The following is a 13,625-nucleotide window of genomic DNA, read 5'->3' on the forward strand; positions in this document are numbered from 1 at the left end:
TTTCTCGTCTCTGCTTCTTTCTTCAAATCCTCTAGCTTCATCACTTCTTGTGTATTTTCTCAGCTCCTCTCGTCTCATACTTTCAATCCCATTCTCTCCATTTTCTCATGTTTCGTCTCCTCCCCATCTTGAAATCTCATCTTCTCTCCTCTTCACGCCTGGTTTAATCCGATTTTATCTCCTCTCCTCATGTCTCAACTTGTCTCCAGTCCCGCCATGTCGTCTCCTCTCCTCTCCTCTCCACACCTTATCTCGTGTCCTCTCTTCACATCTCGTCTCTGCTACTCAAATGTTCACTTTTTCAAGTCTCATCCCACCTTGTTTTCTCTCCTCTTGCCTCATTTCTTCTCTTCCGATCTTCTTTTGTCTCTCCTTTTTATGTCCTCTTTTTTCCTCTCAATTCTTTTTCCTTCTCCCCTCACGTTGTCTCTTCTCCTGCCCTTCTCTTTTGTCTGGTCTCGTCTCCTCTTGTCTCCAACAGTCAAAGCCCCATTATCCCCCTCATTCTCTACTAAACTCTCCAGTACATTTTTCTCTTTTCAAGCCATCAGTAGATCAGCTCGTCCTCGCCAGGCGTCCTTCCTTTTTACGAACACTTGATCTCCACTCATATCTGAGCCGCACTGTATTTGGTCCCCAGCTTCCTGTTCTTCTAACAATCCTCCCGTTCAAAGACAGGCTAAAGCTGTAGCTGCTCTTTCTCTCTAAGCTAAACAGTCTCTCTGCCGCTTTCCTCCAGGTGTTGCGAGTGAAGGCCTTTCCTTTTTGTGAGTGCGTGTAAATTGATGGTTCATGCTAGTCAGGTTTTCTGTTCTTGGATCATTTTGACAGGTAGACAGCAGGAAAAAGCTAATGCTATTACCAAAGAGGTTTTCTTTTTTGACCCAATACACTACTAATACCCTCTGAGAGACATTAAAACCTGCTCCCGGGAGTTAGTTGTACTCTCCATGCCACTACACTAAGCTTTCCTTCAAAGACCAGAGTCTTCAGGGAAATGAGATTGTGCCTATTGTTGTTTCTTGAGTAACAATGGCTATGGGGTGAAGTCGGGTTCTGCAAGGGTTTTGATGCACTGTAAACCCTAACGCTTGAAATAATGAATTGGTTTGAGTAGGGCAAACTCAAATACAACAAATTAGTTCAATCAAATTAACTTTTAGGAGTATTTAGAACTTTTTCTTTTGAGTTCACAAAACTGACACATTTTAAGTAATCTGAATTTGTTTTGAGTTCTATGAACTTGTTTCTTTTTAATTTAGACAAACTTAAATTTACCTTAAACTGGGTTAATTCCCAGAATGCTTTGCCATGGCACTCAAGAAGGAGAGTAAATGTTAAAATTAAGTGTTATATAATGTTTTTTTGTGCACGATTATTGTTAAGTAGGAGATTTAGTAGTGTTTAATTTTTTTTTTTTGCTTTATGCTAATTTACAAAAGTTTTAGAGGTTTACCATCATGGTGACGAGTGAAGTATGAGCTTGGTTTAAGAACAGGTACATGTTAAATGTTCTATATTGTTCTACTTTTTCAGCAATTATGCTATGCAAATGCTATGCATTGTCCTACCAATTAGCACTTGCTGAGTTAGCTAGTTATAGCTAGCTAAATTTCCACTACTAAAAATATTTAAACTGAGATTACATAATAATCTTAAATTAATTTTATGAATTAACTTACTCGAAATGAGTTAAGAGCAATTAAAATCGGCCAGTTCTGCTTTCTTAAACTTTGAATTTTTTAACTTGAAAAATGTGATGGAACTGGTCAAGTTTTGCCAACTTATTCGGGTTTACAGTGTGTGGTGGATGGTAACCAAATGATTGCTGGTTTGATCAATGTAAACAGTGAGCCATACACTACCTCCATCATCTCCTTGAGCAAGGCACTTATTGTACCAATGGGAATTGTCCCTGTAATAAGACTGTTCAATAGACACACCCAGCACACTTGCATTAAAATCTGTAACTATTTTACATTGTGGCAAGTTGGTGGCTAACATGAATGAATTTATGTAATCTCATTCATACATTTTTTTGTTTACTCCCCACTAGTGGTTATTTCTAGTGGGGGTGGACCTCCATGTTAAACGTACAAATTACATTGTATGAATTCATATGAACTCTGCACCTTATAAAACTAAATTTTCTCATGGGATTGGGTTGGCACACCAGCCTATTTAGACTTATATTTGGTTATATTTAGGGAAGCAGTTACAATTTGAGAGTGTTTTCTGTTCTTAATGCAATGTCTTTGTCCCTTATAGCGGTGAAGTTCGGCCGGATGTCGAAGAAACAGCGGGACAGCCTGTATGCGGAAGTGCAGAAACACCGGCTCCAGCAGCAACAGCGGGACCACCAGCAGCAGCCCGGTGAGGCCGAACCACTTACACCGACCTACGGCCTTTCCACCAATGGCCTGACCGAGCTTCATGATGACCTGAGCGGCTACATGAATGGCCACACACCCGACGGCACCAAGCCTGACTCAGGCGTCAGCAGCTTCTACCTGGACATACAACCCTCACCCGATCAGTCCGGCCTGGACATCAACGGCATCAAGCCGGAGCCCATCTGCGACTTCACCCCTGGCTCGGGCTTCTTCCCCTACTGTTCCTTCACCAACGGAGAGACGTCCCCCACCGTTTCCATGGCTGAGTTGGGTAAGTGACAGCAAAGTGGATTCTGGGTAGGGGATGGTACTAGGGGGAAGAACCCAACCGTGGGGCAAACATCGCTAAAGGTGTCTTAAAATAGCATTAGGTTGGAGACTCATCTCAAAGACTCATTAAAAGAACCTCTTTTTTTCTAATTAGTTTCCATTAATTAGGGCCAATCAGGATCCAGCAGGGCACGCGCCAAGGGAAATCATTTTTTTAGCTTCCCCTCCTGCTCTGGGACTCCTTTTAACAGATGTGTTTTCAACATGATTGAATTTTTATACTGTTTTTTTTTTTTTCTTTCTCTCGTCTCCATTTTCTCGTTCTTGCTCAAAGCAAATATGACCTTTGTTCCTGTGAATTTACACAACCTCACTTAAAGTACTGCCCTATTTTTCTTTTGTACTGAAACACAGATGGTCAACAAGCTTCTAAATCGACTTTAAATCATAGACCCCGCTACAGTGCAGCTCCTTGGTTGGAGACACAAATCAAACTGCATCTTTTGAAAGATCTTTATCCCTCAGCATTTCTGTAAGCGTAAATGAATCCACCAGTAGGAAGAACCTTTTTATAACTCTAATGGGAAACAAATGCCATCTCGCACACACATGAAAATATATATAGTACAGCTCAATATATCTGTACGTTAAGTGCAGTCAAGCGCGACAGGGTTCTTTTGACGGTACGTTGCGTTGTGTTTCAGAACATCTGGCCCAGAACATTTCCAAGTCCCACATGGAGACGTGTCAGTACCTGAGAGAAGAACTTCAGCAAATGACCTGGCAGGCGTTCCTTCAGGAGGAGGTGGAGAGCTACCAGAACAAGGTAAACACACACACAGCTTTTCAGAAGCTTCAAGCGGCAATGGTTTCAAAGTAATGTTCTGACTTGCAAGGCGCTAATGTGTTTTTAGGCATCAAAAATCTTAATCATACTCAGTTAAACTGCTACTAGAGAATACAGCCCCTTGAAAGCGCTTGTTGTAAATGGTTTTGTGTTTCGTTTCCCCTCAGCCCAGGGAAGTCATGTGGCAGTTGTGTGCCATTAAAATCACAGAGGCCATTCAGTATGTGGTGGAGTTTGCCAAGCGCATCGACGGCTTCATGGAGCTCTGTCAGAATGATCAGATAGTGCTTCTCAAAGCAGGTAAAGTGTGTGTTCACATCACCATCATCCAATCCCGGCTTAGTTTACAGGGCATAAACACAAATAATCCTTTGCTAGTGCTCCGGAATAGCATACTACCAGCAGTTTATATACTGTTTACAGTATGCAGCTTTTTATATGCATGACATACAATTCCGCCATTACTCACCATCATGCCTTTCCAAACCCAAATGACTTTCGTTCATCTTTGGAACACAAATGAAGATCGTTTTAATGAAATCTGAGAGATATCTGTCCCTCCCTTGAGAGCTACACAGCTACCATAGAGTTCATAAAGAGATCGTCAAACTAATCCATATGAATCGAGTGGTTTAGTCCAAAATTTCTGAAGAGACTCGTTCCCTTTATATGATGAACAGATTGAATTTAGGCTTTTATTCACATTTAAGCATTCATCAACTCACAAAAATTAGTTCATTAGCAGAAGCTCAATCCTGCTAGGTTTATGCTCTCATAATCTTTAACCAAAATAACTTTCCCGACATCTCCTCTATTCGTTTAATGGCGTGAGGGCGGGTCAACCTGTCCCACACATGAGATCACAGCAATAGCAAAACCAATCCAATCAAGTCCTGCCCTGTATTTTTCTTGTTCATGAAGCTGTTTCACTCAGATAAACGTCACAATAGGGAAGAAAAGACTAATTGCAACTTTGATGTCATGCAATGTAATACAGTCATGGGACAAATGTATAGCTTACTGCTCTTTAAAGTATTTATTGTTGCATACTTCATACTAATTTGCATAATATTTAAAAATAGTACACTGCTGCACAGTAAGCAATATGCAAGTATTCCATTCTGAACACAGCCGATGTTACACAGCAGGAGGTGCCGTGCCTCATACGAGCATCTCTTGTGTATACAGGAAAACTGTATCGGGACAATCTGTCATCTCTTTGAAAAATAAGGCACTACTGAGATGTTATCCACCACTGCACACTATCTCCTCACAAATAATGGGCCAAAGTGCTACATCACACTCACACCCCATCGCCGTCATGATCCCAACAGCTTTCAGTGTTTCTGTTTGTGCCAGGCCCGACCAAAATTATTAACAAAATACTGAGTGAGCGCTCTCTCCTGACATGACATTTTAAACCACCGGCATCTTTCTAAAGCTCCGTAATGGCTTCTATTACGTGGCTTTTATCCTCTAAGCCTGTGCTCACCAAAGCACCCCGCTGTAGAATTACTGCTCCCACTCACAACAATAACAGCAACACACTCCACCTGAGCCACACACAGCACCGCTCGAAAACACAGCCCATTGGTGGCTTAATAAAGCTGTGGTTATGACAAAGCTTATGGCCAGAAACCTACAAATAACTTTGCATAACAAACCTAGTGTCAAATATCTGTACTATTAAACCACGGCTGCTATTATACAGGTAGCAAACAATAAACACGTCAACAGCTTAGCTCGTTTTAGCTAACTTACTCAGCAAGATTCTTTTCAAATTGTTGCTCCGACATGACAACTCGTGGTTACGAACAGAGCTCAGTGGAACTTGTGACAATAGTTGGCTGATGGTGCTTTTAGGAAACGCAATACAGAATAAGAGAACTTGCTGTAGAAGAAAACCGTTTGCGCTAATGCTTGCTAGCGCACCTTGTGGCAGTGCACAGAATGCAGTTAGCAGCATTTGCCTTCATATATTTCTCTAGCATGTCTGCTTTTGATTTTATAAAATCACAATTTTGTTTCTCCCTCGCCTGTGTGTAGGCTCTTTGGAGGTGGTGTTCGTCAGAATGTGCCGTGCCTTCGACCCTCAAAACAACACAGTCTATTTTGATGGAAAGTATGCCGGGACTGATGTCTTTAAGTCATTAGGTGAGTTACAAAACCTGCTCGGATTTGGTACGTGAAGTGGAAATTCTTTGTTTGGAATAGTGTGTGTGTGTGTGTGTGTGTGTTTGTGCGTAATACCTTCTTGTTTGAACAAAAAACTAAGTACATTTTTGTGCATTATGTATTCAGCAGCTGTATAAATGAAAATATGTAAAAATATGTATATGTATTTACATAATACCTTATTATTGCCTCACTCTCAAGTTGTGCATTATAGAAACAGGTAGTAATTGCTGTGTTAATTGTTTTAGCTGGAGATAGCATTGGGAAAATAGCATTTGTTTTATGCCTAGATGTTCTAGCGCACTGAGATTATTTTAAACTGCTGAATTCAAAGTTCTAGATATTGGATACGCGCACTCATGCATGCGTGGGAACAACAAAAAGTATAAAAGGAACAAAGCGCATTACTTTCAACTGTCAATAAAAGAGCTTTACGTTAGGTAATGTAACCTGTTATGTTAAGAGAACTTTTGTATGTTATCATAGCTGTAGGAGTCAGTGATCAGGATATAATAATATTCAAATGTGTTTTTAAAAGAATATAAAGGTGTATGCTATATAGGCTAGGTTGTTGAATTACTGCATAATTGCTGCATAAGCACTTGCAAATAAGGAAGAGGTCTGGAGGAGAGCAAATCTCAGCCAGATAAGAAAAAGTAATGACACATTACTTTACATAAAAAGTAACTTAAGTAATGTAACTAGTTACTTTTTAGGAAGTAATGCCAATATAACTGTGTGTGTCTCTCTCTCTCTCTCTCTCTCTCTCTCTCTCTCTCTCTCTCTCTCTCTCTCTCTCTCTCTCTCTCTCTCTCTCTCTCTCTCTCTCTCTCTCTCTCTCTCTCTCTCTCTCTCTCTCTCTCTCTCTCTCTGTGTGTGTGTGTGTGTCTCCTTGTTTATATTACATTGTAGTTCTTTTCAAAATGCTTATAAATCATACAGGAGAAAGTAAAAACACAGAATGATACCTGTGCTGGGTAGGTTTAGGGGCAGGGGCAGTGTAGGGGGATAGAATGTACAGTTTGTACGGTATAAAAACCATTACGTCTATGAAGAGTCCCCACAAAAATAGTGAACCAGACGCATGCGTGCGTGAGTGCGCGTGTGTGTTTGTGTGTGTGTGTGCGCGCATGCAAAAAGTTCTGACTTTTTTCTTTTAAATGAGCATTTTTTTTAAATGTCAATGATAAGAGTAAGATTAAAAAAACTAAAACTAAAGAGTCAAATGCATCTTAAGTCTTCATACATACACATATACATATCCATAATATTTGATGTGTACTGTGTATAACTTAATTATAAAACAATATAATTATGTATATTTAAATACACACACACACACACACACACACACACACAAACACACACACACACTAATGTATATATTTAAGAAATATTACCATTTATATATATATTTATATAATTTATATTATATATCAATATTTTATATATAAATATATAAAAAAATATTATATATACATGCATTTGTGTGTATTTATGTATACATAATAATTATACATGGTACAAACCATAATGTAAACATACTTTTATTTTGGATGTGATTAATCGATTTGACAGCATATAATTCACAGCAATATATTAATTTATGTAACATTCAAAATAATAATATACTTAACACCATTTATTTTAATTAAATATAATTGACTTAAATTTACGCTAACGCTTATAATATATATATAATATTAATTTATATAACATTCAAAATAATAATATACTTAACACCATTTCTTTTAATTAAATATAATTGACTTAAATTTAAGCTAACGCTTTAATCAGATTGAATTTGTTAACATTAGTTCAGGTGACAATGAACAATACATCTACAGCGTATTCAATCTTAGTTTGTGTCAAACTCTACATTTACTAAGATCAAAAGTTGTATCTGTTAACTTTAGTCAATTCACTGTGAACTAACATGACCATTTTTATGAACTAACATTAATAAAGCTTGATAAATGCTGTAAAATGATATTGCTCATAGTTAGTCAAAACCTAATTTTTAAGTTTTACCAATATTATACAAAATAAAGTGTTCAGTTTGGACCCTGTGTGTACGCAAAGGGATAAAGCCCACCAGGTCGGCACTATAGCTCCTCATATCCTCCACACCTGGAGTCAGTTTCCTCGCTGAGGACGCGCGTTCCTGTAGCTGCTGCATATGGTGGGCGTCTGGAACTGCATAAGCAAGATTGAGTGTCTACCAGGAGTGTTTTATCAAGCCTGGGCGTAGAGTTTTTCTAGTGTAAGCAAATAGCATTTATGTTTGAATGCCGTGACATTAGTGAAATCCCTTCTCTGTCATTATGCATGCGCATCGGAAACCTTTCGGGGCTCAAAGCTGTCCGAGTGCCAAAACAAGCACAAATAGGAGAAATCTAGACATAAGATGCCACAGTCTGAAAGATAACACTCAGTCATATACTGTAACCATATCTCATGTGGACGTGCTCAGCCTTATAACGAGCATAATATCTTATTTCTGTCATTTGTGCGGCGCTTTTAATAAGCCTGCATGTGTTCGCCAAGCTTTCGACCAGCATCTCTTAAAATGGTGTGCAAACTGAAACTGTGGCGTAGTGCCCTCAGGTGGTACTCAACACTGGATATTTTATTTCAATTATATATCATTTTTCGATGTTTCATTTTCAATATCTATGAGTCTAATATAAATGTGTGCATCTAAAACTCACAGTATTACTTAATAGGTGTTGTGTTGAACAATGTTTTTAAGCTGCGATTGATATAAAAGCCAAAATCTCATTCTATACAGACAGGAGGATAATCTGAAGTATATTTATTATTTATGCATTTGAAACAGAATGCAAGATTTGCATATTAATTCATGCAAACACACTGCAATCCTTTCTAAATATTGCTACCATGGTGTTTGTGTGTTTTAGCATTAGCGCGATTCTTCCACAAAATGTGGAAATATTTGAACAGGTGGTTTTTGACACAACTTTGGATATTTTATTTAAACGATTTGCCATTTTTAAATTGTAATTTCTAGTATCTAAAAGTCTTGGATCTAAAACACACATTATAACTTAATAAATGTGTGTTGAATGATGTTTTCAAGCTGCAGTTTATATAAAAGGCAAGTTCTTGTTCTATACAGACAGGAGAATAATCTAAAGTTATATTTATGTGTTTGATACGGAATGCAAAATTTGGCATATTAATTCATTCAAGTACATTGCAATCCTATTTAAATATCACTGTTTAGAAAGTTTATTCCTAAATACTATATATATATATATACACGGAAAAAAAATTTGGTTGGTTTTTGTTGGTTTAACTTAAAAAAGTAAGTAACCTGGTTGCCTTAAAATTGTGAGTTTATTAAAATTAAAACTTGATACAATGAAGGAAGTTTGTTTAATAAATAGAAACTCAAAATATTTTTGTATCTGAACCACATAAAAAAATGATAAATCATGAAAATAGCACTATTTGGCATGTTTCACTGCATCATCAGAAATAAAACACACACAATTACCCAATATGCTTACAAAATCTTTTAATAATATTTTAATAAAGGTTGTCGAATCTCAAAACATTTTCATTGTATTAACTTAAAATTTTAATTTCAATGAACTCAAAATTTTAAGGCAACCAGGTAACTTTTTTTCTAAATAATTTTTTACAGTGTATATATATTATGTGTCAAGACTGACGATTTCACTTAATAAATGTTGTTTATATATATTTACATATAACATATATTTTATTAGAACATATATTTATTACTTCTAGCAAATAAAACAATGTATTTGAACTGCAGAATTTGTATATTTAGTGTTATCCTTTCTAAATATTTCTACTCTGGTGTATGAAATATGGAAATATGTGAACATGAATGTTTTATTTCAAATATTTGCAATTTCTTAATGCTTTGAATTGCTCTGATTGATATACAAGTATAATATTTTTGTGCTTTTAAGACTAACAAAATCTCTAAATAAATGTTATAATGAACACTTTTTCAACAAGTTTTTAAGCAGCAATTGATATTAAAAGGAAAGCTATCTTTTTTTTTTATCTTAAAGCTACACTGTGTGAAATTTCCCCCCATCTAGCGGTGTAAAGGTATATGACCATCCAGTGAATAATAGTTTCTGTTCCTCTTAATTCTGATTTCGTTTTAACTCCTACGGTGGCCGATTTAGTCCAAGATTAACATGACAATCCCCCTCTTCACATTCGACACGGTGCCATTGAGTGTTAAAACGCGAAAGGCGAAGCTTGAGTTTACGGGTATGTCCCTCTTTGGCTAATGTACTTTCAAGATGGAGGTGCAACATGGCGACCGGCATTCGAACCCCTCACCCGTATGTATTTTCAATGGCATATTATAAACTTACGAGAATACTTTATTACTTGAAAGAAGTAAATATACATTAATGATGAGCACATATATTTTTGAAAGAACTAAGTGTTTTTAGCTAAGAATAAACTAAAAAATGTACACAGTGTAGCTAAAGTCTATAAAGTGTGACCTGACTTAAATACTGGAAATGCTTATAGACAGCCTAAAATATATGTATTATTTCTTAATGCATTAAATATATCGTTAAACATTTGTATTATTTATGTATTTGATCTCAACTGCTACATTTTAATCGTGCAAATACAGTGAAATCCTTACTAAATGTTACTGTAGTATCCGAGTTAGTGTGACGAATATGGAACGTTATGTTCCTGTCCTAATGCTTGCGTTCAAAATGAATGATAAAATGAGAGGGAACATTGTTGTGTCTATGTGGTGCTTGGCTTGGGAAGTTGAAGAACTGCTGCTGTAGACTATCTCCCAGTGTTTGCGTGAGCTCTGAGTCATGGGTTTTATTCAGTCTTGTTAGTGACCCCAGTCATGCTTACATAACCCCTCTCATTCGCCAAAGCATGATTAGCCTGGAGAGGGGGGAAAAACGTAGCGGGAAAAATCATTCTGATATGCTGAAGGATTGTATTGTTGTTGTTTTTTCTCTCTCTCTGTGCCACCCCGACATCTCATGCTAAAAGATCAAGTGCCTACCCGACGCTGTCTACTGCTCCGTCTCACCGTTTATTTTATTTTTTTATTGACTTTTTCTTTCTCTCTGTCTCCACGGTGACAGGCTGCGACGACTTGATCAGCTCTGTCTTCGAGTTTGGGAAAAACTTGTGTTCTATGCACCTCTCTGAAGACGAGATCGCCCTGTTCTCTGCCTTCGTGTTGATGTCTGCAGGTAAGCCCGGCTCTCTGTTAAAGTTTACCCATAAATTACCCACAATCCCTTGGTTATTAGAATTATTTGTGATAAATGGAGGAATGGTTTTAGGAAAGCGTTGGTTGGATTCAAACCATTTCTATAACCATTTAAGTACCCAGACTAAATGCATCTGAACATGTTCTGCTGTGTCACAGCTCGAGAGTGTAACATCCTTGTGTGTGTGTGTGTGTGTCTGGTGTCTGTTTAGACCGGTCCTGGCTTCAGGAGAAGGTGAAGGTGGAGAAACTTCAGCAAAAGATTCAGCTGGCCCTCCAACATGTTCTACAAAAGAACCACAGAGAGGACGGCATACTGACAAAGGTACTGACTGCACATAAGGAACAGGTTACGATGTCATTACATGTGATGTGTGTGCATGGTATATATTAGGCAGCAAGTGAACATTTTGTCTTCAAAGTTGATAGCAGGAAAAAAAAATTGTGATGGTTAGAGGACTGGGTCAGAGCCTCTCCAAAACTGCAGCTCTTGTGTATATGTGTGTGTGTGTGTGTGTGTGTGTGTGTGTGTATGTATGTATATATATATATATATATATATATATATATATATATATATATATATATATATATATATATATATATATATATATATATATACACATTAGGGCTGGGACAACGCGTCGACGTCATCGATGACGTCGACGCAAAAAATACGTCGACGCAAAATATGCGCGTCGATTCGTCAGACTCAAAATAAAGATGGCGGCGCCGGAGAGTAGTAGCAACCATAGATGTACATAAAGTATATTATGTAATTAAGTATATTATTTATTATGTATATCTATGGTAGCAACACGAGTGGCTCCTCAGACTTTCAGAAGTGCAAGGCTTGCGGGTTGGCCACAGTCTATGGGGTTGGCGCGCGGAGCATCACAGGCATGCGCGCACGCGTTTTGTTGTCACGGCTACATAAACAAATTTCTGCACACAGGAAGACAGATGTTTAGGTAATATTGGATGTATTTTAATCACAAAAACAAAGTTTGCATCAAGTGAATGCATCGGACACATTGGCTACGTTACCTACATAATAAGCTGTTTCAAATTTAAAATGTTCAATGTCTAATCGCGCTGATGTGACCGAGGGTATCCATCCTCTAAGTGAGCACAGTTTCATCCCAGGACTATTCCGGTTTTAAACGGAATATTGGCGCCCATAATGCACTCTACATGTAACTTTTTTCATTGTCATGCCGCGGATGCGCGTGGCGTTTCTGTTGCGGGTCAGCCACGGCGTTTTCTCTACCTTTGCACACTAGAAGCGTGTCTGACGCGGCGCTGCTGCTGCTATTGATGCGGAGGGAAGCCCTATTCCTAATGTTAAACATAAATAGCCTACTGATACAGAAAAGAAAACGTCGGGAGTAGCCACATATCTATGGTATTGACGGCAAAATAGGCTACAGAATATTTAGTTCTGTATTGACAGTTGCAATATTTCAAAATCGATAATTGACGTTTTTTATTATTACAATTAGGCCTATATCTGCATTTATGTAAACCTACAGACTTTCAAACATGAAAATGTAATTTAATAATATGTACTCGTGTCAAAATGATATATAAACATATTTTCCTATTCTATTTTGCCTGGAGACGCTCCCAACACACGTGAAAAATAGGCACTCTTCTATTTCTAGCATGCACGCGTTTTCCGCGCGTCACAGTCAGTGTGCAAACTCCAACCTGTTAACATGGGAGCCGAAACAAAAACGGACACGCCACGCAGCCGAGACGCTCACCCTTGCAGTGTGTCCCCGGATTTGATTAACCAACTTGTTGATATTTAATCGATGGGCATAGCCTGTAGGCTGAGTTGCATACATAGAAAAATCGTATAATGTGTTTCTTTGTTGTAGGTTAATACTTATTTGTGTGTGTGTGTGTGTGTGTGTGTGTGTGTGTGTGTGTGTGTGTGTGTGTGTGTGTGTGTGTGTGTGTGTAGCCTACTTTATGTTTTCAAGGTTTTATTGAATGCATTGCTCTTGTATAGTCTTACTTTGGAATTTTAAGAGCAATAAACATATATTGCAATGTTAAGGAATTAGTTTTTTCATTCAGATAATTAAATCAACATGTATAAATTGCTATTAGACAATTAATGGGGAGATAATCGGTAATCGAATCGAATCGTAACCGAATCGGGCAGGGAAAATTAATCGTTAGATTAATCGATGCATCGAAAAAATAATCGCTAGATTAATCGTTTAAAAAATAATCGTTTATCCCAGCCCTAATACACATATACACATATACACATATACACACACACACACACACACATACACATATATTAGTTTTATAGAAATATCAGTCATTTGTATACGCTTGGAATTTTTGGACTAAAAACAAATGATTAGCTTCTATATGGTGATCATACCGCAGCAAATTATTAAAATATTTATCTGGCAAATATTTATATCTAAAGATGAATTCATTCGTTTGTTTGTCTGTTTGTTAATTTATTTATTTTTTGCTGGCATTATAATACATGATATTAAATATAGAAATTAATTAAATCATTGATATTTTTCCATTATTTATATGCTATTATATAATTTATTAATGTTTTGAATTAGCTTGTTTTTATTTATTTTATTTTTTACTTTTTTTATTTGTGTTTTTGTCATTTAGATTTAATAGTTTT

At 37.2% G+C, this 13,625-nt stretch overlaps 1 protein-coding gene across 2 annotated transcripts in view; it reads left to right on the forward strand.

Annotated features, from left to right (window-relative positions):
* roraa (RAR-related orphan receptor A, paralog a) overlaps positions 1-13,625 on the forward strand; it is a 408,755-nt gene that overhangs the window by 387,050 nt on the left and 8,080 nt on the right. For both annotated transcript variants that reach the window (XM_067435691.1, XM_067435692.1), the window contains 6 exons: positions 2,269-2,664; positions 3,368-3,489; positions 3,678-3,810; positions 5,557-5,664; positions 10,824-10,934; positions 11,167-11,279. In XM_067435691.1, the coding sequence (XP_067291792.1) occupies positions 2,269-2,664; positions 3,368-3,489; positions 3,678-3,810; positions 5,557-5,664; positions 10,824-10,934; positions 11,167-11,279 (983 nt within the window). The remainder of the gene's footprint in view (positions 1-2,268; positions 2,665-3,367; positions 3,490-3,677; positions 3,811-5,556; positions 5,665-10,823; positions 10,935-11,166; positions 11,280-13,625) is intronic.

This window comes from Pseudorasbora parva, chromosome 25, assembly GCF_024679245.1.
Source record: "Pseudorasbora parva isolate DD20220531a chromosome 25, ASM2467924v1, whole genome shotgun sequence".
Classification (NCBI taxonomy): Eukaryota; Metazoa; Chordata; class Actinopteri; order Cypriniformes; family Gobionidae; genus Pseudorasbora; species Pseudorasbora parva.